This window comes from Aphelocoma coerulescens, chromosome 25, assembly GCF_041296385.1.
Source record: "Aphelocoma coerulescens isolate FSJ_1873_10779 chromosome 25, UR_Acoe_1.0, whole genome shotgun sequence".
NCBI classification, from domain to species: Eukaryota; Metazoa; Chordata; class Aves; order Passeriformes; family Corvidae; genus Aphelocoma; species Aphelocoma coerulescens.
Genome location: NC_091038.1, coordinates 2378827 through 2403423, shown reverse-complemented (window position 1 = coordinate 2403423; position 24597 = coordinate 2378827). Strand labels below are relative to the sequence as shown.

The window sequence follows — 24597 nt, the reverse complement described above, 5'->3', positions numbered from 1 at the left end:
AGGATCTGAGGCGGCAAGAGCAGCTTGGGAATGGAGCCCCAGGCACGAAGCAGCTCCCAAACTCCTCCGTGCAGCCAGTGGCCATCCAAGTGTGGGGCCAGGCCATGCCACAGTCCCACTGCACACGGATGGGCATTGGCCAGCCCTGCTCTGGCCAGCCCCAGGGGCAGCCAGCACATGAGGGTCCCCCCCGCCGCCTGGGCTTTGACTCTCGCAAGTTTAGAGCTGCTGCAAGGTGAGAATTGTGTGGGGGAAAAGGCGTGGCTGTGGTTTGCTCAGCCCTGCGAGAAGCACAAAAGCCAAGGGGAGCCCAAGCAGTGGCTCTGCGAGGGCCTTGGATGGTTTGCAGAGCAGGGCTGGCTGCAAACCGCCCCTGCAGGGGCAGCTGCGAGGGAAGCAGCCCGGAAATGCAGCAATGGATCATTTTGTCCCTCTGCCCAAGGCACTGAGGGAGCCCCAAAACTCAGGCAAATCCCACAAGGATCTGCTCAGCACCCTGAGCGGGACCCTCCTCCTTCCTGCCTTGCCGTGGGCTGACGCTGCCCGGATGCCCCGCACCCACCAAAGCCGCTCTCTCACTGCCCTTTGCAGCCAGACGGGGAGAGAAAGTTTTTAGTAGAAGCAGGAAATTGGAGTATCCCGTTCCTAAAGCAGGAGAGAGCTGAACAAAGAAACACCATTTCTCCCAGTTTCAGCAAATAGCTGCATTTTGGGCCCAGCAGAAGTCAGTCGGGTCCTCCAGTGTCCCCCAGCGCCCTCAGTGTCCCAGCACGTTCCCGTAGATGTCACTGGGTGCCCGCGGTCGCCCGTGGGGTCCCAGCAGCTCCGCGTAGGTCACTTGGGTATCCTGGGGCGGAGCGGTGCGGGTGGGCCCTGCAGGAGACCCTGGCTGTGGCATCTGTGTGACACCCCCCGTGGGTGACGTGTCCCTGTGTGTGTCCCATCCCGTACTCACCCTGCGTCCGCTTTGTCCTCGTGACGTGGGTGTACAGCACCTCCCCCTCCTCTGGGGGAGCCCTGCAGGGATGGGGGGATGTGTGAGAGGGGATGGGAGGTCTTGGGGGCTGGGTAAAACAGGGGGGTCATGTCTGGAGCCCCCCACTCACCTTTCCTGGTGCTTCCTGGAGGCTGCAAAGGAAAGGGGTGGGGGTGACTGTGGGGTCCCCAAGGCCCTGACCAACCTCAGCAATCCTGAACCCCCACAGGGCTATCAATTCTCCCCTGGACACCCCCAGCATTCCTGGAGCCCCCCAGAACCCCTGAACCACACCAGTGACCCTGGTCCTGATGCCCCCAGAGCCCCAAGGCTGGCAGGGATGGGCACCCTTCAAACTGCCCCAGGATTCCTGAAAGAATCCCCAGCATCCCTGCACGACCCTCCAACACGACCCCAAATCCTTGAGGAACTCAAGCAAAGGTCACTGGGGACTCAGCACTGCCCAAGTCAGGGGCTGTGGGTGCTGCCCCATCATCCCCACAGTCTCGGTGGCCTCCCAGCTCCCCAGGACTTCCGTTGGCCCCATTGTCACCCACCCAGGCGGTGCCACCGGTGCCAGCCCACAATGACACCCACGAGCAAAACCAGGAACAGGAGGGACCCGGCAACCCCTGCGGCCACTGCTGGGGACAGAGGGGGACACATCAGGGTCAGCTGTCACTGCGGGGGTGCTGCAATCCCAATGACCCTGAGTGACCCCACCTGTGTTCCAGTGTCCCTGCGGTGTCACCGTCAGTGCCAGCTCGGGGCTGAGCACCTGGAACAGGCGGTGCCCGTCCTGTCCCAGCTGGTTGGTGGCTACGCACTGGTAGGTGCCGGAATGTCCCACATGGATGTCCCCGAGCTCCAGGAGGGGACCCCGGGCCACCTCGTGCCCGTTGTGCAGCCAGGTGAAGGTGACAGGGGCTGAGCCCTCCTGCACCGAGCAGCGCAGGGTCACGGGGTCACCTGCGCGCACCGGGTGTGCCAGGGCACCGGGGCTGATGGTGGCATTGGCCACGGGCACTGCGGGGACACAGATGGGGCTGGCACCTGGCCAGGGGCGATGGGGATGTGGTGGGTGGGGTCACCCCATTCCTGAGGGTCCCGCTCACCCAGGACGGTGACATTCAGGGGGACACTCTCAGCCACGCTGTCCCCATTGCTGGCCCTGCACTGGTAGTGGCCGCTGTCATTGTCCCCAACGTGGCGCAGCTCCAGGCGGGGGCCGGTGCCCAGCAGTGTCCACGAGTCCCCCCGGTGCCAGGAGAAGGACAGGGGACCTGTCCCCGCGGCCACCGTGCAGCTCAGCACCAGGCGGTCTCCCAGTGCCACCTGTCCCCCGGGGGGCTGCGCCGACACGGACACCCCCGAGAGCGGGACCCCTGCGGGCGGGACAGAAAGAGAATGGTGCACCTGGGAGGGGTGAGGGACACCAGGTGCCAGTGAAGGACTCAGGGTCGGAGAGCGTCAGGGAGGGGTGGCAAGACCCCAGTGTGGAAGAAGGGGGCCAAGAGATGGGGGGGGAAGATTGGAAGGGCTGGAAGGGACCCCAGGAAAGTACATGGAGGGGAGACCTGGAGAGGATTGGAGGGAAGCACAGGGAAGGTTTTGTGGAGCCAGACATGGATGGGAACTGTGGACCATGGAGGGACCTAAGAGAGGGAGAGGTGTTCTTAGGGAGGGGTGAGGGGACCCGGTGGGGGATAAAGGGACAGATGGCAGTGATGGGGGGACTCGAGAAGGTGTCATGGAGGGCTGCGGGGACCACAGGCAGGACTGGGGGACCCGTGGCGGCTGTCGGGGCTCCCCGCGCCCATCCCCGCACTCACTGCGCACCGTGACGCGGAGCCGGGCGCTGCTCTTCCGCACGGCCCCCGCTCAGAGCGCACCTCGCAGCTGTAATTCCCCGAGTGGGAGACCCCCACGGTGGGCAGCAGGAGCTGCAGGGACCCCTGTGGGGCCCCCACTAACCGCCCATCCCGGTTGAAGAGGTGCAGGAGGAGGGCTCGGGGCAGCAGGGCACTGGGGGTGCTGAGGCAGCTGAGATTCAGGGGGTACCCCTCGGTGGGCTTGGGGGGACCCTCCAGCACTGGCACCGGGAACAGCTCTGGGAAGGAGACGGGGCGGGGGGAGCATGACCCCAAGCCTGCTGTGAAGGGGCTGTGGGGGTGCTGAGGTGTGGGGGTGCCGGGGTGTCAGGGTGGCGGCTGCGGGGTGCTCACCGTGCACCTTCACTTTCACTGGCGCCGACACGGACTCCTTCCACCCCCGTGACAGGCTGGATTCCACCCAGCCCCTGCAGCGGTAGCGGCCGCTGTCCTGCAGCCGCAGAGGGGACAGGGACAGCTCGGTCCCACCGCGGAACCACTGCAGTCGTTTCTCCTCATGGTAGAAGGACACCGAGGTCACCGGATTGTCCTGCCAGCTCCGGCAGCGCAGTGTCACCGTGTCCCCCTCCAGCAGCGCCTGCGCCGGCACCTGCAGCACCAGCCGGTCTGGCGGACAGGGAGGTCCCGTCACACCGTGGGGTTCCATGGGGTCCCAATGGCATGGGGATGCCCCGATTGGGTCACACCCAGTAAGCCAGGGGTGCCTAATTCCAACACGGAGCTCCTCTCACCCTGGGATGCTCTGGGATATCCCCGTATGCAGGGGACGGGCTCTCGTCACACCAGGGGGGTGACCCATGGAGTGGAGCCCACCCAGAGCCCTCAGGGACCTCACGGGTGCCAGGCTGGGGACAGCCAACCCCCCTCACCATTGGAGACGCTCACAGGAGGGCTGAGCCCGGTGCCGGGTCTGTTACACTGGTAGGTGCCACTCTCGGTGACAACGACTCGGTCGGGTCCCTGCAGCCGCCAGCGCTGCCCGTCCTTGTACCAGGTGGTGGCACGGGCAGTGTCCGAGCCCTGGCAGGTCAGTGTCACCCGGTCCCACAGCACCGGTGGCGTCCAGGGGGGCTGCACGAGGAGCTGGGTGGTCTGGGTGCCTGCGGGTGACAGGGGACACCAGCCTGCCAGGGCCAGCGCGGGATGGGGACAGCGGGGCGGGGACGTGGCATCCCCCCGAGGACTCACCAGCGAGGCCGAGGGTCTGGGCTGGAAGGGAGAAGGGACAGGGCTGGGTGGGGGTGGCACCGCAGGGACAGCGGCACCCGGGGCATGGAGTGTGGGGCTGTCCCCAAACTGTCCCCATGGGGTCACCGGTTTAGCACGGAGGTCTTGAGGACAGGGACACCTCAGTCACCCTGGGCTGAGGCAGGACATGGGGACACTGTGGACACCCCATGCTTGTCCAAGTCACCTCCACTCACCCCACAGCACCTGTCCCCACAGCCACATCCCCACGGCCCTCTGCCCATGATCCCATCCCAATGGCACCTGGCCCCTTGGCCCATCCTGATGGTGCTTGGCCCTTGTCCCTGTCCCTGCATCCCTGTCCCCCTGGCCCTGTCCCCACAGCTGCCCCAGCCCCAAGGTTCCTTTTGCTACATCCCACTCCCTCCAATCCTGTCCCCCCGATCCTGTACCCCCCATTCCTGTCCCCACAGCCACCCCACGACTCCGGTCACATTTAAGGGCTCCATGCCCATGCTCGGCTCTGCTGGCCTTGGGGACCTCAGGGCACCCTGCAGCCCCCCTGTGCCCCCCCCTCCCCAGTGCTCCCTTCCCCGCCAGGGCCCATCCCCAGGGCATCAGGCCCGTGCCCAGGACACTCACCCCACAGGAGCAGAGCCACCTTCCCGGCCATCCCGGTGTCCCCGGCCACCCGGGCTGGCTGTCACACGCTGCCGGGGCCACCTGTCCTCTGGGTGGCGGGCAGGAAGCGAGGTCACGTCTCGCCCCCACGTGCTGGTGGCCCTTGGTGGGGGCAGGGTGTTGCAGGGTGGGGGTAGGGTTTAGACACAGCAGGGGACAGGCTGGGGACAGGGTGGGACATGGTGATCCCAGGAGTGGGGGGTTCAGGGCATGTGGGGATCTCAGGATGGGTGTCCCAGGGGAATGGGGAGAGAGGGGAAGTGACAGGGAGTGTCTGTCTGGGGAATGGGGGTCCCCATGTGTCGGCGGGTCCCCAGGATGGCGGTCCTGAGGGAATGGGGGGCAAAGGTGTTGGGGGAAAGGGGATGGAGATGCTGGGCAACAGGAGACCCTGGATGGGCCTCCGGGAAAGGGGGGACACAGGGAATGTGGCTCCCACGGTCAGGTTCCCAGGGGAATGGGGGTCCCAGAGATGGGCAGTGCCTGGGGGTCTCGTAGGTTGCAGCTCCTTCACCGGGTGCCTCAGATTTTGGGGTGACTCAGGGCCCAGCACGGCCCCCCCAGGGCGCTCATTACCTGGGGCGGCATCACATGGGGGTCCTGGGTAGCTCTGGTTCTGTGTCCCCCCAACCCTTTGGCTTTTTCCTCTTTATTTCTGTTTTGTCCTTCATTTCCTCACCTTTGTGCCACGCTGCCTCACCCCCCAGTGTGCGGCTCAGTGATCCTGGGGAGCTCCTGAGCAGGGAACGGGTTGGGGGGACCCTGTGCAGGGGGAAAAAAAGGGTGCGGGGGCGCAGAGAGGGGTGGGGGGGCCAGTGGGGGATGGGGGTGTCTGGCTGTGCCCCCCAACACTTTCACTTTCTCTCTCGGGCAGCAGAAGGAAGAGGCCGTTTGTGCTGAGAGTCAGACGGGGGGCGGGTTCTGACCTGGGGGGGCACATCCAGAGGGGTCCTGTCCTGGGGGAAAGGGGCTCCTCTGCTGTGGTGACACCTGGGCCTTGTGCCAGGCAGGTCCTCGTTTTGGGGGTGCCACGCCCTGGGGGTTCCTGCCCCAGTGCCCCCCCAGGTCAGAACCCACCCCCCGTCTGACTCTCAGCACAAACGGCCTCTTCCTTCTGCTGCCCAAGAGAGAAAGTGAAAGTGTTGGGCGACACAGACGGACACCCCCATTCCCCACTGCCCCCCCACCCCTCTCTGCGCCCCCGCACCCCCTATTCCCCCTGCACAGGGTCCCCCCAACCCCTTCCCTGCCCAGGAGCTCCCCAGGATTGCCGAGCCATGAAGCGGGAGGGGGAGTGCACAAAAGTGAGGTAAATAAGAACAAATTGGAACAAAGAGAAGAAAAAGTGCCAGGGTGGGGAGCACAGGGCCAGAGCACCGTGAGAACCCGGTGGTGTTCCCCACAGACCACCAACACTACGGGGGTCTCTGCTTTTGTCTGCCTCACCCAAAATCTGAGGCACCTGGTGAAGGAGCTGCGACCCACGAGCCCACCCAGGCACATGCTTGGGACCCGCATTCCTCTGGGAACCACAACCATGGGACCTCATTCCCTAAGTCCCCTCTCCTGGGGACCCCACTCCCAGGCCGCCCATTTCCCAGAACCTCCATTGCCCAGCACCCTCCTCCCCTTGACCCCATCCCATGGGCTCTCCAGTCCCTCAGGACCCTCCATCCCTGGGATCTTCATCCCATGACCCCAAATCCGTGATGTCCATATTCCCTGGGACCCCCATCCCTGGTCCCCCCATCAGTGGGGACCCCCATTCCCAGGATCCCCATCCCTTGGGCCCCCTGTTCCTCTGGAAATCCATCCTGAGCTCCCCACATTCCTGGAGCCCCCATTCCTGGGACTCCCAAGTCTCATGTCCCCAGCATGTCCCTCTATGTCCCTCTATGTCCCCAGCCTGTCTCCACCCTGCCCCCACCAAGGGTCACCAGCACATGGGTACAGACCTGACCTCGCTTCCTTCCTCTTTGGCCAAAGAGCCGCCACCCAGGGGACAGGTGGCATCAGCAGCGTGTGACTGCCAGCCCGGGTGGCCGGGGATAACAGGATGGCCGGGAAGGTGGCGCTGCTCCTGTGGGGTGAGTGCCCCGGGCACGGGCCTGATGCCCTGGGGATGGGCCCTGGCAGGGAAGGGAGCACTGGGGAGGGGGCACAGGGGGTCTGCGGGGTGCCCTGAGGTCCCCAAGGGCAGCAGAGCCCGAGCATGGGCATGGACCCCCAAATGTGTCCAGAGTCGTGGGATGACTGTGGGGACAGGAACAGGAGGACCAGAATGGGGGGAATGAGATCTGGGGACAAGGATATCATGACAGGCACACTGGGACTGGGACAGCTGTGGGGACAGGGCCAGGGGCACAGGAATGCAGGGACAAGGACAAGGGGACAAGCACTGTGTGGATGGGCCATGGGGGACAGGTGCCGTGGGGCTGGTGGGAATGACCTGTGCCAGCATGGGGTGTCCACGGTGTCCCCACTTCCAGGATGTTCACAGTGTCCCCGTGTCCTGCCTCAGCTCGAGGTGGCTGCAGTGTCCCCATCCCTGGGGCTTCCATGCCACACGGATGTGGCACATGGACAGCTGTGACACAGACACGTCCCCCAGCCTCTCCAGACCTGTTGGGGACCATTCCTGAGCACTTTCTCACGAGAACCAGTGTCCCACTGGGAACAGTTTGGGGACAGCCCCACACCCAGTCCCCTGGGTGCCACTTGCCCCTCAGAGCCACCCAGCCCTGTCCCTTCTCTCTTCCAGCCCAGACCCTCGGCCTCGCTGGTGAGTCCTCGGGGGGATGCCATGTCCCCGCTCCACTGTTCCCATCCCTTGCCGGCCCTGGCAGGCTGGTGTCCCCTGTCACCCGCAGGCGCCCAGACCACCCAGCTCCTCGTGCAGCCCCCCTGGACGCCGCCGGTGCTGTGGGACCGGGTGACACTGACCTGCCAGGGCTCGGGCACAGCCGGTGCCACCACCTGGTACAAGGACGGGCAGCGCTGGTGGCAGAAGGGACCTGACCGATTCATTGTCACCGAGAGTGGCACCTACCAGTGTGACAGACCCGGCACCGGGCTGAGCCTTCCCATGCGCATCCTAAACGGTGAGTGATGATGAGTGCCCTGGCACCCATGGGGTCCCCGAGGGCTCTGGGTGGGCTTCGCTCCATGGGTCACCCCCTGGTGTGACGAGAGCCCATCCCCTGCACACGGGGACATCCCAGTGCATCCCAGTGACATGAGACCTCCCTGTTGCAATGGGGGACCCCTGGTGCCTCCCAAGGCCTTTGGGATCTCTCAGACTCCCCAGATGTGACATGTCCCTCCTGTCCCACAGAGCGGCTGGTGCTGCAGGTGCCGGCGCGGGCGCTGCTGGAGGGGGACACGGTGACGCTGCGCTGCCGGGGCTGGAGGGACAGCGCGGTCACTGGGGTGCAATTTTACCACGAGGAGAAGGATCTGGGGAGACCCCTTAATAAGACCGAGCTGTCCCTGTCCCCCCTGCAGCTGCTCCACGGTGGCCGCTACCGCTGTGGGGGCTGGGTGGACTCTGGGCCGTCACTGTGGTGGGAGAAGTCGGCTCCTGTGACAGTGACAGTGCATGGTGAATGTGGGAATGGGGATGGGAGACCCCAACATCTTGCCGGCGTTCCCCCACCACTGCCTGAGTCCCTCATCCCTCCCTTCAACCCTCCCTGGCTCACCCACACCTTCCCATGTCCCTCTCGGGCTGGGGGGGACCCCAAGCACAGCATCCCCCATCCTACCCCAGGTCACAGCCCCCGCCACTGAAGGTCACAGTCCTGGGGGACTGGGACCCTCTGCCTCTGGATGCTCCCACCCACGGCATCCCCAATGGGTGACGGTAAACACCGCCACACGTCACAGTCCTGCCTAAAAGGCTCCCTCTGTCCCCAGGTGCCACCATGCACAGACTCCCTCATCCCCTCATCTGACACTCCCTCCCCTCCCATTCCCCTGACCTCACGCCGGGTGCCAACCCCTCCCCCGTTCACAGCCCCGTCTGTGTCCCCACAGTGCCCGTGGCCAATGCCACCATCATCTCTGGTGCCCTGGCACACCCGGTGCATGCAGGTGACCCCGTGACCCTGCGCTGCTCGGTGCAGGTGGGCTCAGCCCCTGTCACCTTCACCTGGCTGCGCAACGGGCAGGAGGTGGCCCGGGGTCCCCTCCTGGAGCTCGGGGACGTCCATGTGGGACATTCCGGCACCTACCAGTGCGTGGCCACCAACCAGCTGGGACAGGACGGGCACCGCGTGTTCCGGGCGCTCAGCCCCGAGCTGGCACTGACGGTGACACCGCGGGCACACTGGGACACAGGTGGGGTCACTCGGGGTTACTGGAGGGTGCAGAACCCCCGGCATGGCAGCTGACCCTGATGTGTCCCCCTCTGTCCCCAGCAGTGGCTGTGAACATCGGCAGGAGCCTCCTGTTCCTGGTCCTGCTCCTGGCTGTCATTGGGGGCTGTTGCTGGTGGCACCGCCTGGGTGGGTGACAATGGGGCCAATGGGGGTGCTGGAGTGAGGGGAAGCCCCCAGAGTGGGGGGTCAATGGGGCAGCACCCACAGCCCCTGAGCTGGGGGAAACGGAGCCCACAGTGACCTCGGCTGGGGGTCCTGGGGGCTTTAGGAGGATTCTGGAGGGTCTTGCTTGGGCTCCAGGGGCACCCCTGGGTGGGCTTTGAGGAACATTGGGCTGGCAGTGGGAGCTCCTGGAGGGTTTGGGGAGTTCCTGGAGGGCCATGCAGGGATGTTGAGGGATCTTTCTGGGGTCCTGGAGGAGTTTTGGGGGTGCACCTCCCTATTGGGCTTCGGGTGCTCGAGGCTCAGAGGGTCGGGGGCACCGGGGGTCTCGGGGGCACTGCGTGGTGCAGAAGTTCTGAGGGTTCAGGGATGCTTGGAGCATCCAGGCGGGAATCAGGGGTGCAGTGGGAATCGGAGCTCCAGTGGGGATTTGGGGATCCTCTGGGTGGTCGGAGCTGCTGAGGTCCCAGGAAGGTTCAGGGGTCCCGGGTTCCCCACGATCACCCCCTCCCCTTTTCCTTGCAGCCGCCAGGAAGCCCCAGGACAGGTGAGTGGGGAGTCCCCGGCTGTCACTCCCCTTTCCCCCTTCCCCAGACACCCCCTCAGGCCCCACCTTATCCCCGCAGGGCCCCCCTGGAGGAGGGGGAGCTGCTGGAGCCCCACGGCGTGGGCAGGGAGCGGGCGGGGGGTGAGTACGGGGCTGGGGACAGGGACACGTCCCCCACGGGTGTCACCCCCTCCCAGGTCCCCACAGCCGCTGTCTCTGCCAGCGCCCCCACGGGTGTCCCCCGGCCCTGCCCCCCCTCGGCATCCACAAGTGACCAACGCGGAGCTGCCGGGACCCTACGAGGGACAGCAGGACCCCGCTGCCACCTGCGAGAGTGTGATGTGACACTGGGGGAAATTGGGGATCACTGGGAGGCATCGAGACCCCCCAGGGGTCCCTCACTGCCCTTCACAGCACCCCAGGGCCTCCCCATTCCCCCTCCCAGTGCCAGGGGGAGCACAGGACCCTTTTGCCTCTTCTTGGAGCCAAAAGGCAGCGTTTGGATTAAAGCGGGAGAAATGGGGTTGGTTTGTTCAGCTCTGCCTGCTGAGCTCGGGAAGGAGGAGGGTCCCGCTCAGGGTGCTGAGCAGATCCTTGTGGGATTTGTGCCTGAGTTTTGGGGCTCCCTCAGTGCCTTGGGCAGAGGGACAAAATGATCCATTGCTGCATTTCCGGGCTGCTTCCCTCGCAGCTGCCCCTGCAGGGGCGGTTTCCAGCCAGCCCTGCTCTGCAAACCGCCCAAGGCCCTCGCAGAGCCACTGCTTGGGCTCCCCTTGGCTTTTGTGCTTCTCGCAGGCCTGAGCAAACCACAGCCACGCCTTTTCCCCCACACAATTCTCACCTTGCAGCAGCTCTAAAGCTGCGAGAGTCAAAGCCCAGGGGGCGGGGGGGACCCTCATGTGCTGGCTGCCCCTGGGGCTGGCCAGAGCAGGGCTGGCCAATGCCCATCCCTGCGCAGTGGGGCTGTGGCGTGGCCTGGCCCCACACTTGGATGGCCACTGGCTGCACGGAGGAGTTTGGGAGCTGCTTCGTGCCTGGGGCTCCATTCCCAAGCTGCTCTTGCCGCCTCAGATCCTGCAGGGGATGAGTGAGAATGGAGAAGTGTGAAATAAGTTTTCTCCCAAAACCAATAAACCCAAAGTGTCCCAACCCCCAGGACGGAAACCACACGGGGGGCAGTGGGAGCAGGAGAGGGGGGGCAGCCCCACCACAGTTTCAGCCCCCCCACATTTGCGGTGTCTCACTGGTGTGGTATCAATTTTTGGCCAAATCAGCCATTTGCAGAAGGAAAAAAGCTCCATTTTTCCATGCGGGTGTTGAGGCAGAGGGGGCAGGTTGGTCCTCAGGTGTTGTGGCCAGAGCGGGGCACAGCCAGGAGTGTCACGAGCGTTTCATCTGCAGGGTCTCATCCATTTCCTGGTTCCCAGCGCTGAGACCCTGCCAGGGCTGGGGGCTTGGGGTGGCTGTGGGAGGTTGTGGCGGGGTCTGTGCCCTCCCCGACTGACACCCACCCCCTGTCACCCCCACTGGCACCCCGTGGGGCTTCTCACCCACAGAAGGGTGATAGGGGGCTGCAGGATGGGGAAGAGGGGCTGCATCTTGGGGGATCCCAAAGTGGAGGGGACCGTCAAGGGGAAGGGACATAGAAGGGACAGGGCACCCCCAAATTTGTGCCCTGCAGAGGTCACAGAGCCCAACCAGGGACAATGGGATCCGGCGGGGCCTTCCAGAACAGGGGTCCCCAGGATGTGCCACCACTGGGAGAGGGATGCCCAGGAATATGTCCAGAGACTCCCCCCAGCACTGCCATCCCAGGAACAGGACCCCCCTTGCTGGGATGGGGCAGCCCTGGGACAGGATCCCCGCAGGACGTATCACCCCCAGAACAGGGACATACCCCAGGACAGGACCCCTCTGGATGTGCCCCCCCAGGTCAGAACCCGCCCCCCGTCTGACTCTCAGCACAAACGGCCTCTTCCTTCTGCTGCCCGAGAGAGAAAGTGAAAGTGTTGGGGGGCACGGCCAGACACCCCCATCCCCCACTGCCTCCCCACCCCTCTCTGAGCCCCCACACCCCCTATTCCCCCTGCACAGGGCCCCCCCAACCTGTTCCCTGCTCAGGAGCTCCCCAGGATCCCTGAGCCGCACACTGAGGGGCACAAAGCGTGGCACAAAGGTGAGGAAATGAAGGACAAAACAGAAATAAAGAGGAAAAAGCCAAAGGGTGGGGGGGATACCGAACCGGAGCTACCCAGGACCCCCCTTTGATGCCGCCCCAGGTAATGAGCGCCCTGGGGGGGCCGTGCTGGGCCCTGAGGCACCCCGTGAAGGAGCTGCGACCCATGACCCCCCCCAGGCACTGCCCATCCATGGGACCCCCATTCCACTCGGAACCCAACCGTGGGAGCCCCCTTCCCTGTGTCCGCTTTTTCTCAGAGCCCCATCCTGCCTCTCCTGTTGCCCAGCATCTCCATCCCCTTCCCTCCACCCCGTTTGCCCCCCATTCCCTCAGGACCCCCATCCTGGGGACCCCCCAACACATGGGGACCCCCATTCCCCAGACAGACACTCCCTGTCACTTCCCCACTCTCCCCATTCCCCTGGGACACCAAACCTTAGATCCCCACATCCCCTGAGCCTCCCACTCCTGGGAACACCATGTCCCACCATGTCCCCAGCCTGTCCCCTGCTCTGTCTCCACCCTGCCCCCACCCTGCCCCCACCAAGGCCAACAAACACGTGGGGACAAGATGTGACACCGCTTCCTGCCCGCCACACAGGGGAGAGGTGGCCCTGGCAGCGAGTGGCAGCCAGCCTGGGTGGCCGGGGACACCGGGATGGCCGGGAAGGTGGCGCTGCTCCTGTGGGGTGAGTGTCCTGGGCACGGGCCTAACACTCCAGGGATGGGCCTGGTGAGGCAGAGAGCCCCTGCGGGAGGGGGCACAGTGGGGCTGCGGGGTGCCCTGAGGTCCCCAAAGCCAGCAAAGCCCGAGCATGGGCACGGACCCCTATAAATGTGACCGGAGTCATGGGGTGGCTGTGGGGACAGGAATGGGGGGTACAGGATCATGGGGACAGGAATGGAGGGAGTGGGATGTAGCAAAAGGAACCTTGGGGCTGGGGCAGCTGTGGGGACAGGGCCAGGGGGACAGGTGCCATTGGGATGGGATCATGGGCAGAGGGCCGTGGGGATGTGGCTGTGGGGACAGGTGCTGTGGGGTGGGTGGAGGTGACTTGTCCAAGCATGGGGTGTCCACGGTGTCCCCATGTCCTGCCTCAGCCCAGGGTGACAGAGGTGTCCCTGTCCTCAAGACCTCCGTGCTAAACCGGTGACCCCGTGGGGACAGTTTGGGGACAGCCCCACACTCCATGCCCCGAGTTCCACTGTCCCCATGCTGCCACCCCCACCCAGCCCTGTCCCTTCTCCCTTCCAGCCCAGACCCTCGGCCTTGCTGGTGAGTCCTTGGAGGGATGCCACGTCCCTGCCCCACTGTCCCCATCCTGCGCTGGCCCTGGCAGGCTGGTGTCCCCTGTCACCCGCAGGCACCCAGACCCCCCAGCTCCTCATGGAGCCCTCCTGGACACCACCAGTGCTGTGGGACCGGGTGACACTGACCTGCCAGGGCTCGGGCACTGCCGGTGCCACCACCTGGTACAAGGACGGGCAGTGCTGGCGGCTGCAGGGACCCGACCGATTCGTTGTCACCGAGAGTGGCACCTACCAGTGTGAGAGACCCAGCACTGGGCGCAGCCCCCCCGTGAGCATCTCCAATGGTGAGGGGGGATGTTAAATGATCAGGGTGGTCCCCAGTGGGTCTGGGTGGGCTCCATTCCGTGGGTGGCCTCACTCTCTTGTGGCGAAAGCCTGCCCCCTGCATACAGGGACATCCCAGTGCATCCCAGTGTAATGGGACCCTCATGGTGACAACAGTGCCATGGGGTTACCCCTGGTGTCCCTGGGATCCTCTCGCACAATGGAGGCTCCCCCCAGAGGTCCCTGGTGCCGTGGGGACCCACCTTGGACCTTTCTTGAGCCCCTCCGTGTGATGGGACCCCCCTGTCCCACAGAGCGGTTGGTGCTGCAGGTGCCAGCGCGGGCGCTGCTGGAGGGGGACACGGTGACACTGCGCTGCCGGAACAGGAAGGATACGTCAGTCAGCAGGGTGCAATTTTACCAGGATGAGAAGGCTCTGGAGAGGACACACAAGGGGACAGAGCTGTCCCTGTCCCCCCTGCAGCTGCACCACAGCGGCTGCTACCGCTGCGAGGGCTTGGAGGGCTTCGGGCTGTCACGGTCAGTGCCCGTGACAGTGACAGTGCACGGTGAGCACCCCACAGTGGGAACTCCAATGACCCGACAGCCCCAAACCACTTCCCGGGGACTCGGGGTCACCGTCCCCCCTCCCATCTCCTTCCCAGAGCTGTTCCTGGCACCGGTGCTGGAGGGTCTCCCTGAGCCCACCGAGGGGTCCCCCCTGAATCTCATCTGCCTCAGCACCCCCAGCCCCCTGCGGCCCCGAGTCCCCCTCCTGCACCTCTTCTACCGGGACGGGCGGTTGGTGGGGGGCCCGCAGGGGTCCCCACAGCTCCTGCTGCTCGCAGTGGGGGTCTCCCACTCGGGGAATTACAGCTGCGAGGTGCGCTCCGAGCGGGGGGCCGTGCGGAAGAGCAGCGCCCGGCTCCGCGTCACGGTGAGCAGTGAGTGCGGGGATGGGCGCGGGGAGCCCCGACAGCCGCCACGGGTCCCCCAGTCCTGCCTGGGGACACCCAGCTCTTCCTGACACCTGCCCAGTGTTCTCCCATCCCTTCCCACTTCCTTCCCCAGGTCCCACCATCTGTCACCGGCTCCCCCCTCCTGCCCTCTGTGAGCTCCCTCCTGGTCCCCAGGTCAAACCATCCCATTCTGGGTCCCCACCCCTCCCTGCAGTCCCCCCCATCCATCTCAAGGTGTGCCCTCCCTAAACCCCCCATCCTTCCTTGGGGTCCCTTCCCACCATTTCCAAGCCACTCCCAGGCTCCGTGACCCCTCTTCCTCACAGGGGTCCCAATGCCCCTCCCCAACCCTCCCTGGGTCCATCACTGTCCACTTCCCGCAGGGGTCCCGCTCTCGGGGGTGTCCGTGTCGGCACAGCCCCCCGGGGGACAGGTGGTACTGGGGGACCGCCTGGTGCTGAGCTGCGCGGTGGCCGCGGGGACAGGTCCCCTGTCCTTCTCCTGGCACCGGGGGGACTCGTGGGCACTGCTGGGCACCGGCCCCCACCTGGAACTGCGCCACGTTGGGGACAATGACAGCGGCCACTACCAGTGCCGGACCAGCAACGGGGACAGCGTGGCCGAGAGTGTCCCCCTGAATGTCACCGTCCTGGGTGAGCGGGACCCTCAGGAATGGGCTGACCCCACCCACCATATCCCCATCGCCCCTGGCCAGGTGCCAGCCCCGTCTGTGTCCCCGCAGTGCCCGTGGCCAATGCCACCATCAGCCCCGGTGCCCTGGCACACCCGGTGCACACAGGTGACCCCGTGACCCTGCGCTGCTTGGTGCAGGTGGGCTCGGCCCCTGTCACCTTCACCTGGCTGCACAACGGGCACGAGGTGGCCCGGGGTCCCCTCCTGGAGCTCGGGGACGTCCATGTGGGACATTCCAGCACCTACCAGTGCGTGGCCACCAACCAGCTGGGACAGGACGGGCACCGCATGTTCCGGGCGCTCAGCCCCGAGCTGGCACTGACGGTGACACCGCGGGGACACTGGGACACAGGTGGGGTCACTTGGGGTCTTTGGGATTGCAGCAGCCCCGCAGTGACAGCTGACCCTGATGTGTCCCCCTCTGTCCCCAGCAGTAACCGCAGCGGTTGCCGGGTCCCTCCTGTTCCTGGTTCTGCTCGTGGGTGTCATTGTGGGCTGGCACCGGTGGCACCGCCTGGGTGGGTGACAATGGGACCGACAGAGGTCCTGGGGTGGTGGGAGGCCACCTAGAATGTGGGGATGATGGGGCAGCACCCACAGTCCCTGACTTGGGCAGTGCTGAGTCCCCAGTGACCTTTGCTCCAGGTCCTCAAGGATTTGGGGGAGTGTTGGAGGGTTGTGCAGGGATGCTGGGGGTTCTTTCAGGAATCCTGGGGCACTCCGGTGGGTGCCCATCCCTGCCAGCCTTGGGGCCCTGGGGGCATCAGGGCCAGGGGCACTGGTGTGGTTCAGGGGTTCTGGGAGGCTCCAGGGATGCTGGAGGGTCCGGGGGAGAATTGAGAGCCTGTGGGAGTTCAGGATTCCCGAGGGTGGTCACGGCCTTGGGGACCCCACACTCACCCCACCCCTTTCCTTTGCAGCCTCCAGGAAGCACCAGGAAAGGTGAGTGGGGGGCTCCAGACATGACCCCCCGCTTTTACCCAGCCCCCAAGACCTCCCATCCCCTCTCACACATCCCCCCATCCCTGCAGGGCTCCCCCGGAGCCCCTGGCCCCCCCAGAGGAGGGGGAGGTGCTGTACACCCATGTCACGATGACGAAGCGGACGCAGGGTGAGTACGGGGTGGGACACACACAGGGACACGTCACCCACGGGGGGTGTCACACAGATGCCACAGCCAGGGTCTCCTGCAGGGCCCACCCGCACCGCTCCGCCCCAGGATATCCAAGTGACCTACGCGGAGCTGCCGGGACCCCACGGGCGACCGCGGGCACCCAGTGACATCTACGGGAACGTGCTGGGACACTGAGGGCGCTGGGGGACACTGGAGGATCCGACTGACTTCTGCTGGGCCCAAAATGCAGCTTTTTGCTGAAACTGGGAGAAATGGTGTTTCTTTGTTCAGCTCTCTCCTGCTTTAGGAACGGGATACTCCAATTTCCTGCTTCTACTAAAAACTTTCTCTCCCCGTCTGGCTGCAAAGGGCAGTGAGAGAGCGGCTTTGGTGGGTGCGGGGCATCCGGGCAGCGTCAGCCCACGGCAAGGCAGGAAGGAGGAGGGTCCCGCTCAGGGTGCTGAGCAGATCCTTGTGGGATTTGCCTGAGTTTTGGGGCTCCCTCAGTGCCTTGGGCAGAGGGACAAAATGATCCATTGCTGCATTTCCGGGCTGCTTCCCTCGCAGCTGCCCCTGCAGGGGCCGTTTCCAGCCAGCCCTGCTCTGCAAACCCCCCAAGGCCCTCGCAGAGCCACTGCTTGGGCTCCCCTTGGCTTTTGTGCTTCTCGCAGGCCTGAGCAAACCACAGCCACGCCTTTTCCCCCACACAATTCTCACCTTGCAGCAGCTCTAAAGCTGCGAGAGTCAAAGCCCAGGGGGCGGGGGGGACCTTCATGTCCTAGGGCTGAGGCGGCTGGCGGCAGAGCTGCACCTTGCCGAAACAGGTGCTGGAGCTGGGTGTGGGGGGGTTGTTGCTCTGGGTCCCGGCCAAGACTTGGGCACGGCGCCAGGCTGCAGCACCGCAGCTGAGAGCAGAGGCGGCAGCACGCGGGGAGCTGAGCGGTGCAGCACCGCCCGGCCCGCACGGCCCCGACTGTGACCCCTGGGTAGAGCACACAGGCACGAGCAGCCCCGACGGCTCCAATGCAGGAGCGAGTGAAAACGAAAGTGAAACCAGGAACGCAGCGAGACAGAAAACAGCAGCCACTCGGAAAAAGGAAAAAATCACCGTAGCTAAGGTTTTAGGAATAGTAAAATGGTATCATGTTAAACAAAATTATGGTTTTATGCAAGATGTGCCAACCAAGAAGACATATTTCTTCATAGAACTGCTATTAAAAAAAGAATAACTCTGAAAAATACGTCACAAGCTTGGGAGATGTAGAGGTGGTGGAATTCAAAATTGTGGAGCTGGCTGCCCCTGGGGCTGGCCAGAGCAGGGCCGGCCAATGCCCATCCCTGCGCAGTGGGGCTGTGGCGTGGCCTGGCCCCACACTTGGATGGCCACTGGCTGCACGGAGGCGTTTGGGAGCTGCTTCCTGCCTGGGGCTCCATTCCCAAGCTGCTCTTGCTGCCTCAGCTCCTGCAGGGGATGAGTGAGAATGGAGAAGTGTGAAATAGGTTTTCTCCCAAAACCAACAAACCCAAAGTGTCCCAACCCCCCGGGACGGAAACCACACGGGGGGCTGTGGGAGCAGGAGGGGGGGGGCAGCCCCACCACAGCTTCAGCCCCCCCACATTTGCAGTGTGTGTGTATCAATCTCAGTGGTGTGGTATCAATTTTTGGCCAAATCAGCCATTTCCAGAAGGAAAAAAGCTCCATTTTTCCATGCGGGTGTTGAGGCAGAGGGGGCAGGTTGGTCCTCAGGTGTTGTGGCCAGAGCGGGGCACAGCCAGGAGTGTTACGAGCGTTTCATCTGCAGGGTCTCATCCATTTCCTGGTTCCCAGCGCTGAGACCCTGCCAGGGCTGGGGGCTTGGGGTGGCTGTGGGAGGTTGTGGCGGGGTCTGTGCCCTCCCTGACTGACACCCACCCCCTGTCACCCCCACTGGCACCCCGTGGGGCTTCTCACCCACAGAAGGGTGATAGGGGGCTGCAGGCTGGGGAAGAGGGGCTGCACCTTGGGGGATCCCAAAGGTGGATAGGGGGCTCCCAGACTGGAGGGGACCGTCGAGGGGAAGGGACATAGAAGGGACAGGGCATCCCCAAATTTGTGCCCTGCAGAGGTCACAGAGCCCAACCAGGGACAGTGGGAGCCAGCAGGGCTTTCCAGAACAGGGGTCCCCAGGATGTGCCACCACTGGAAGAGGGACCCCCCCAGCACCGCCATCCCAGGGACAGGACCCCTGTGGGCGGGATGGGGCAGGCCTGGGACAGGATCCCCCCAGGACGTGTCACCTCCAGAACAGGGACCCCCCCCAGGACAGGACCCCTCTGGATGTGCCCCCCCAGGTCAGAACCCGCTCCCCGTCTGACTCTCAGCACAAACGGCCTCTTCCTTCTGCTGCCCGAGAGAGAAAGTGAAAGTGTTGGGGGGCACGGCCGGACACCCCCATCCTCCACTGCCTCCCCACCCCTCTCTGTACCCCCCCACCCCCTATTCCCCCTGCTCAGGAGCTCTCCAGGATCACTGAGGGGTGAGGCAGCGTGGCACAAAGGTGAGGAAATGAAGGACAAAACAGAAATAAAGAGGAAAAAGCCAAAGGGTGGGGGGGACACAGAACCGGAGCTACTCAGGACCCCCCAGTGATGCCGCCCCTGGTAATGAGCGCCCCAGGAGAGCCGTGCTGGGCCCTGAGTTTGGGTCCCCAAAATCTGAGGAAACCTGTGAAGGAGCTGCGACCCACGAGCCCCCCCAGCCACTGCCCATCCCTGGGACCCCCATTCTCCTGGGAACCTGACTGTGGGAGCCCCATTCCCTGTGCCCCCTTTTCTAGGAAGCCCATCCTGTGTCTCCTGTTGCCCAGCATCTCCATCCCCTTCCCCCCATCCCCTTTCCCCCCCATTCCCTCAGGACCGCCATCCTGGGGACCCCCCGACACACGGGGACCCCCATTCCCCAGACAGACACTCCCTGTCACTTCCCCTCTCTCCCCATTCCCCTGGGACATCCATCCTGAGATCCCCACATGCCCTGAGCCCCCCACTCCTGGGATCACCATGTCCCACCATGTCCCCAGCTTGTCCCCTGCTCTGTCTCCACCCTGCCCCCACCCTGCCCCCACCCTGCCCCCACCAAGGGCCACCAACACGTGGGGATGAGACGTGACATCGCTTCCTGCCCGCCACACAGGGGACAGTTCGTCCCAGCAGCGAGTGGCAGCCAGCCCGGGTGGCCGGGGACACCAGGATGGCCGGGAAGGTGATGCTACTCCTGTGGGGTGAGTGTCCCGGGCACAGGCCTGACGCCCCGGGGATGGGCCCTGGTGAGGCAGAGAGAAGTGGGGAGGGGGCAGAGGGGGGCTGCGGGGTGCCCTGAGGTCCCCAAGGCCAGCAGAGCCCGAGCATGGGCATGGAGCCCTTAAATGTGACCGGAGTCGTGGGGTGGCTGTGGGGACAGGAATGGGGGGTACAGGATCGGGGGGACAGGAATGGAGGGAGTGGGATGTAGCAAAAGGAACCTTGGGGCTGGGGCAGCTGTGGGGACAGGGCCAGGGGGACAGGGATGCAGGGACAGGGACAAGGGCCAAGCACCATCAGGATGGGCCACGGGGCCAGGTGCCATTGGGATGGGATCATGGGCAGAGGGCCGTGGGGATGTGGCTGTGGGGACAGGTGCTGTGGGGTGGGTGGAGGTGACTTGTCCAAGCATGGGGTGTCCACAGTGTCCCCATGTCCTGCCTCAGCCCAGGGTGACAGAGGTGTCCCTGTCCTCAAGATCTCCATGCTTAACCGGTGACCCCATGGGGACAGTTTGGGGACACCCCCACACTCCGTGCCCCGGGTGCCGCTGTCCCTGCGGTGCCACCCCCACCCAGCCCTGTCCCTTCTCCCTTCCAGCCCAGACCCTCGGCCTCGCTGGTGAGTCCTCGGGGGGATGCCACGTCCCCGCCCCGCTGTCCCCATCCCTCGCTGGCCCTGGCAGGCTGGTGTCCCCTGTCACCTGCAGGCACCCAGACCACCCAGCTCCTCGTGGAGCCCCCCTGGACACCGCCGGTGCTGTGGGACCGGGTGACACTGACCTGCCAGGGCTTGGGCACCACCGGTGCCACCAGCTGGTACAAGGATGGGCAGCGCTGGCGGCTGCAGGGACCCGACCGATTCCGTGTCACCGAGAGTGGCACCTACCAGTGTGACAGACCCGGCACCGGGCTGAGCCCTCCCGTGAGCGTCTTAAATGGTGAGGGGAGTTGGGTGTCCCCAGCCTGGCACCCGTGGGTTCCCCAGGGCTCTGGGTGGGCTCCACTCCATGGGTCACCCCCCTTGGTGTGACGAGAGGCCCGTGGTGTCTTGCACATGGGGACATCGCAGAGCATCTCAGGGCGAGCCGCCCCCCGTGTTGGAATTGGGGACCCCTGGTGTGCTGGGTGTGACCCAGTTGGGGGGTCCTGGTGCCATTGGGACTCCATGGAACTCCGCGGTTTGACCGGACACTCCTGTCCCCCAGACCGGCTGGTGCTGCAGGTTCCGGCACGGGCGCTGCTGGAGGGGGACACGGTGACACTGCGCTGCCGGGGCTGGCAGGACAAACCGGTGACCTGGGTGTCCTTCTACCGCGAGGAGAAAAAACTGCAGAAGTTCCGCGATAGGACCGAGCTGTCCCTGTCCCCTCTGCGGCTGCAGGACAGTGGCCACTACCGCTGCAGCGGCCGGGTGGACTCCGAGGTGTCACGGTGGAAGGAGTCGGCGTCGGTGACAGTGACAGTGCACGGTGAGCACCCCACAGCCGCCACCCTGACACCCCGTCCCCCCCCACACCTCAGCACTCCCACAGCCCCTTCACAGCAGGCTCGGGGTCACGCTCCCCCTGCCCCATCTCCTTCCCAGAGCTGTTCCCGCTGCCGGTGCTGGAGGGTCCCCTCGAGCCCACTGAGTGGTCCCCCCTGAATCTCAGCTGCCTCAGCACCCCCAGCCCCCTGCGTCCCCGAGCCCCCCTCCTGCACCTCTTCTACCGGGACGGGCGGTTGGTGGGGGGCCCGCAGGGGTCCCCACAGCTCCTGCTGCTCGCAGTGGGGGTCTCCCACTCGGGGAATTACAGCTGCGAGGTGCGCTCCGAGCGGGGGGCCGTGCGGAAGAGCAGCGCCCGGCTCTGCGTCACGGTGAGCAGTGAGTGCGGGGATGGGCTCGGGGAGCCCCGACAGCCGCCACGGGTCCCCCAGTCCTGCCTGGGGACACCCAGCTCTTCCTGACACCTGCCCAGTGTTCTCCCATCCCTTCCCACTTCCTTCCCCAGGTCCCACCATCTGTCACCGGCTCCCCCCTCCTGCCCTCTGTGAGCTCCCTCCTGGTCCCCAGGTCAAACCATCCCATTCTGGGTCCCCACCCCTCCCTGCAGTCCCCCCCATCCATCTCAAGGTGTGCCCTCCCTAAACCCCCCATCCTTCCTTGGGGTCCCTTCCCACCATTTCCAAGCCACTCCCAGGCTCCGTGACCCCTCTTCCTCACAGGGGTCCCAATGCCCCTCCCCAACCCTCCCTGGGTCCATCACTGTCCACTGGTGTCCCCTTCCCGCAGGGGTCCCGCTCTCGGGGGTGTCCGTGTCGGCACAGCCCCCCGGGGGACAGGTGGTACTGGGGGACCGCCTGGTGCTGAGCTGCGCGGTGGCCGCGGGGACAGGTCCCCTGTCCTTCTCCTGGCACCGGGGGGACTCGTGGGCACTGCTGGGCACCGGCCCCCACCTGGAACTGCGCCACGTTGGGGACAATGACAGCGGCCACTACCAGTGCCGGGCCAGCAACGGGCACAGCGTGGCCGAGAGTGTCCCCCTGAATGTCACCGTCCTGGGTGAGCGGGACCCTCAGGAATGGGCTGACCCCACCCACCATATCCCCATCGCCCCTGGCCAGGTGCCAGCCCCGTCTGTGTCCCCGCAGTGCCCGTGGCCAATGCCACCATCAGCCCCGGTGCCCTGGCACACCCGGTGCGCACAGGTGACCCCGTGACCCTGCGCTGCTTGGTGCAGGTGGGCTCAGCCCCTGTCACCTTCACCTGGCTGCGCAATGGCCACGAGGTGGCCCGGGGTCCCCTCCTGGAGCTCGGGGACGTCCATGTGGGACATTCCGGCACCTACCAGTGCGTGGCCACCAACCAGCTGGGACAGGACGGGCACCGCGTGTTCCGGGCGCTCAGCCCCGAGCTGGCACTGACGGTGACACCGCGGGGACACTGGGACACAGGTGGGGTCACTTGGGGTCTTTGGGATTGCAGCAGCCCCGCAGTGACAGCTGACCCTGATGTGTCCCCCTCTGTCCCCAGCAGTGACCGCAGCGGTTGCCGGGTCCCTCCTGTTCCTGGTTCTGCTCGTGGGTGTCATTGTGGGCTGGCACCGGTGGCACCGCCTGGGTGGGTGACAATGGGACCGACAGAGGTCCTGGGGTGGTGGGAGGCCACCTAGAATGTGGGGATGATGGGGCAGCACCCACAGTCCCTGACTTGGGCAGTGCTGAGTCCCCAGTGACCTTTGCTCCAGGTCCTCAAGGATTTGGGGGAGTGTTGGAGGGTTGTGCAGGGATGCTGGGGGTTCTTTCAGGAATCCTGGGGCACTCCGGTGGGTGCCCATCCCTGCCAGCCTTGGGGCCCTGGGGGCATCAGGGCCAGGGGCACTGGTGTGGTTCAGGGGTTCTGGGAGGCTCCAGGGATGCTGGAGGGTCCGGGGGAGAATTGAGAGCCTGTGGGAGTTCAGGATTCCCGAGGGTGGTCACGGCCTTGGGGACCCCACACTCACCCCACCCCTTTCCTTTGCAGCCTCCAGGAAGCACCAGGAAAGGTGAGTGGGGGGCTCCAGACATGACCCCCCGCTTTTACCCAGCCCCCAAGACCTCCCATCCCCTCTCACACATCCCCCCATCCCTGCAGGGCTCCCCCGGAGCCCCTGGCCCCCCCAGAGGAGGGGGAGGTGCTGTACACCCATGTCACGATGACGAAGCGGACGCAGGGTGAGTACGGGGTGGGACACACACAGGGACACGTCACCCACGGGGGGTGTCACACAGATGCCACAGCCAGGGTCTCCTGCAGGGCCCACCCGCACCGCTCCGCCCCAGGATATCCAAGTGACCTACGCGGAGCTGCCGGGACCCCACGGGCGACCGCGGGCACCCAGTGACATCTACGGGAACGTGCTGGGACACTGAGGGCACTGGGGGACACTGGAGGATCCGACTGACTTCTGCTGGGCCCAAAATGCAGCTTTTTGCTGAAACTGGGAGAAATGGTGTTTCTTTGTTCAGCTCTCTCCTGCTTTAGGAACGGGATACTCCAATTTCCTGCTTCTACTAAAAACTTTCTCTCCCCGTCTGGCTGCAAAGGGCAGTGAGAGAGCGGCTTTGGTGGGTGCGGGGCATCCGGGCAGCGTCAGCCCACGGCAAGGCAGGAAGGAGGAGGGTCCCGCTCAGGGTGCTGAGCAGATCCTTGTGGGATTTGCCTGAGTTTTGGGGCTCCCTCAGTGCCTTGGGCAGAGGGACAAAATGATCCATTGCTGCATTTCCGGGCTGCTTCCCTCGCAGCTGCCCCTGCAGGGGCGGTTTCCAGCCAGCCCTGCTCTGCAAACCCCCCAAGGCCCTCGCAGAGCCACTGCTTGGGCTCCCCTTGGCTTTTGTGCTTCTCGCAGGCCTGAGCAAACCACAGCCACGCCTTTTCCCCCACACAATTCTCACCTTGCAGCAGCTCTAAAGCTGCGAGAGTCAAAGCCCAGGGGGCGGGGGGGACCTTCATGTCCTAGGGCTGAGGCGGCTGGCGGCAGAGCTGCACCTTGCCGAAACAGGTGCTGGAGCTGGGTGTGGGGGGGTTGTTGCTCGGGGTCCCGGCCAAGACTTGGGCACGGCGCCAGGCTGAGAGCAGAGGCGGTAGCACGCGGGGAGCTGAGCGGTGCAGCACCGCCCGGCCCGCACGGCCCCGACTGCGACCCCTGGGTAGAGCAGTCAGGCACGAGCAACCCTGACGGCTCCAACGCAGGAGAGGGTGAAAACGAAAGTGAAACCAGGAATGCAGCGAGACAGAAAACAGCAGCCACTCGGAAAAAGGAAAAAATCACCGTAGCTAAGGTGTTAGGAATAGTAAAATGGTATCATGTTAAACAAAATTATGGTTTTATGCAAGATGTGCCAACCCAGAAGACATATTTCTTCATAGAACTGCTATTAAAAAAAGAATAACTCTGAAAAATACGTCACAAGCTTGGGAGATGTAGAGGTGGTGGAATTCAAAATTGTGGA

The 24597-nt window shown here is 64.9% G+C and overlaps 3 protein-coding genes across 3 annotated transcripts; 2 read left to right on the top strand and 1 right to left on the bottom strand.

Annotated features, from left to right (window-relative positions):
- Positions 1 to 1102: 1102 nt before the first annotated feature.
- Positions 1103 to 5325, bottom strand: LOC138098507 (Fc receptor-like protein 3). Its single transcript, XM_068995080.1, is given in 11 exon segments — positions 1103 to 1128; positions 1534 to 1617; positions 1700 to 2002; positions 2092 to 2361; positions 2809 to 2856; positions 2859 to 3086; positions 3202 to 3474; positions 3738 to 3968; positions 4057 to 4077; positions 4699 to 4756; positions 5314 to 5325. Coding segments are annotated over 11 exon segments (1554 nt in total).
- A 1468-nt stretch (positions 5326 to 6793) lies between these two features.
- Positions 6794 to 10481, top strand: LOC138098506 (high affinity immunoglobulin gamma Fc receptor I-like). The gene is given in 10 exon segments (XM_068995079.1): positions 6794 to 6824; positions 7499 to 7519; positions 7608 to 7838; positions 8072 to 8338; positions 8773 to 9075; positions 9156 to 9242; positions 9804 to 9825; positions 10049 to 10170; positions 10173 to 10276; positions 10278 to 10481. Coding segments are annotated over 10 exon segments (1392 nt in total).
- Positions 10482 to 12493: 2012 nt separating this feature from the next.
- Positions 12494 to 24132, top strand: LOC138098505 (Fc receptor-like protein 5). The gene is made up of 21 exons (XM_068995078.1): positions 12494 to 12674; positions 13260 to 13280; positions 13369 to 13599; positions 13894 to 14148; positions 14245 to 14523; positions 14922 to 15191; positions 15281 to 15583; positions 15663 to 15749; positions 16152 to 16173; positions 16263 to 16491; positions 19518 to 19605; positions 20225 to 20245; positions 20334 to 20564; positions 20832 to 21095; positions 21212 to 21490; positions 21899 to 22168; positions 22258 to 22560; positions 22643 to 22726; positions 23129 to 23150; positions 23240 to 23319; positions 23402 to 24132. Exons 1-21 carry the CDS (start codon positions 12494 to 12496, stop codon positions 23515 to 23517), a joined length of 3636 nt encoding a protein of 1211 aa, XP_068851179.1. The 3' UTR covers positions 23518 to 24132.
- The last annotated feature ends 465 nt before the right edge of the window (positions 24133 to 24597 follow it).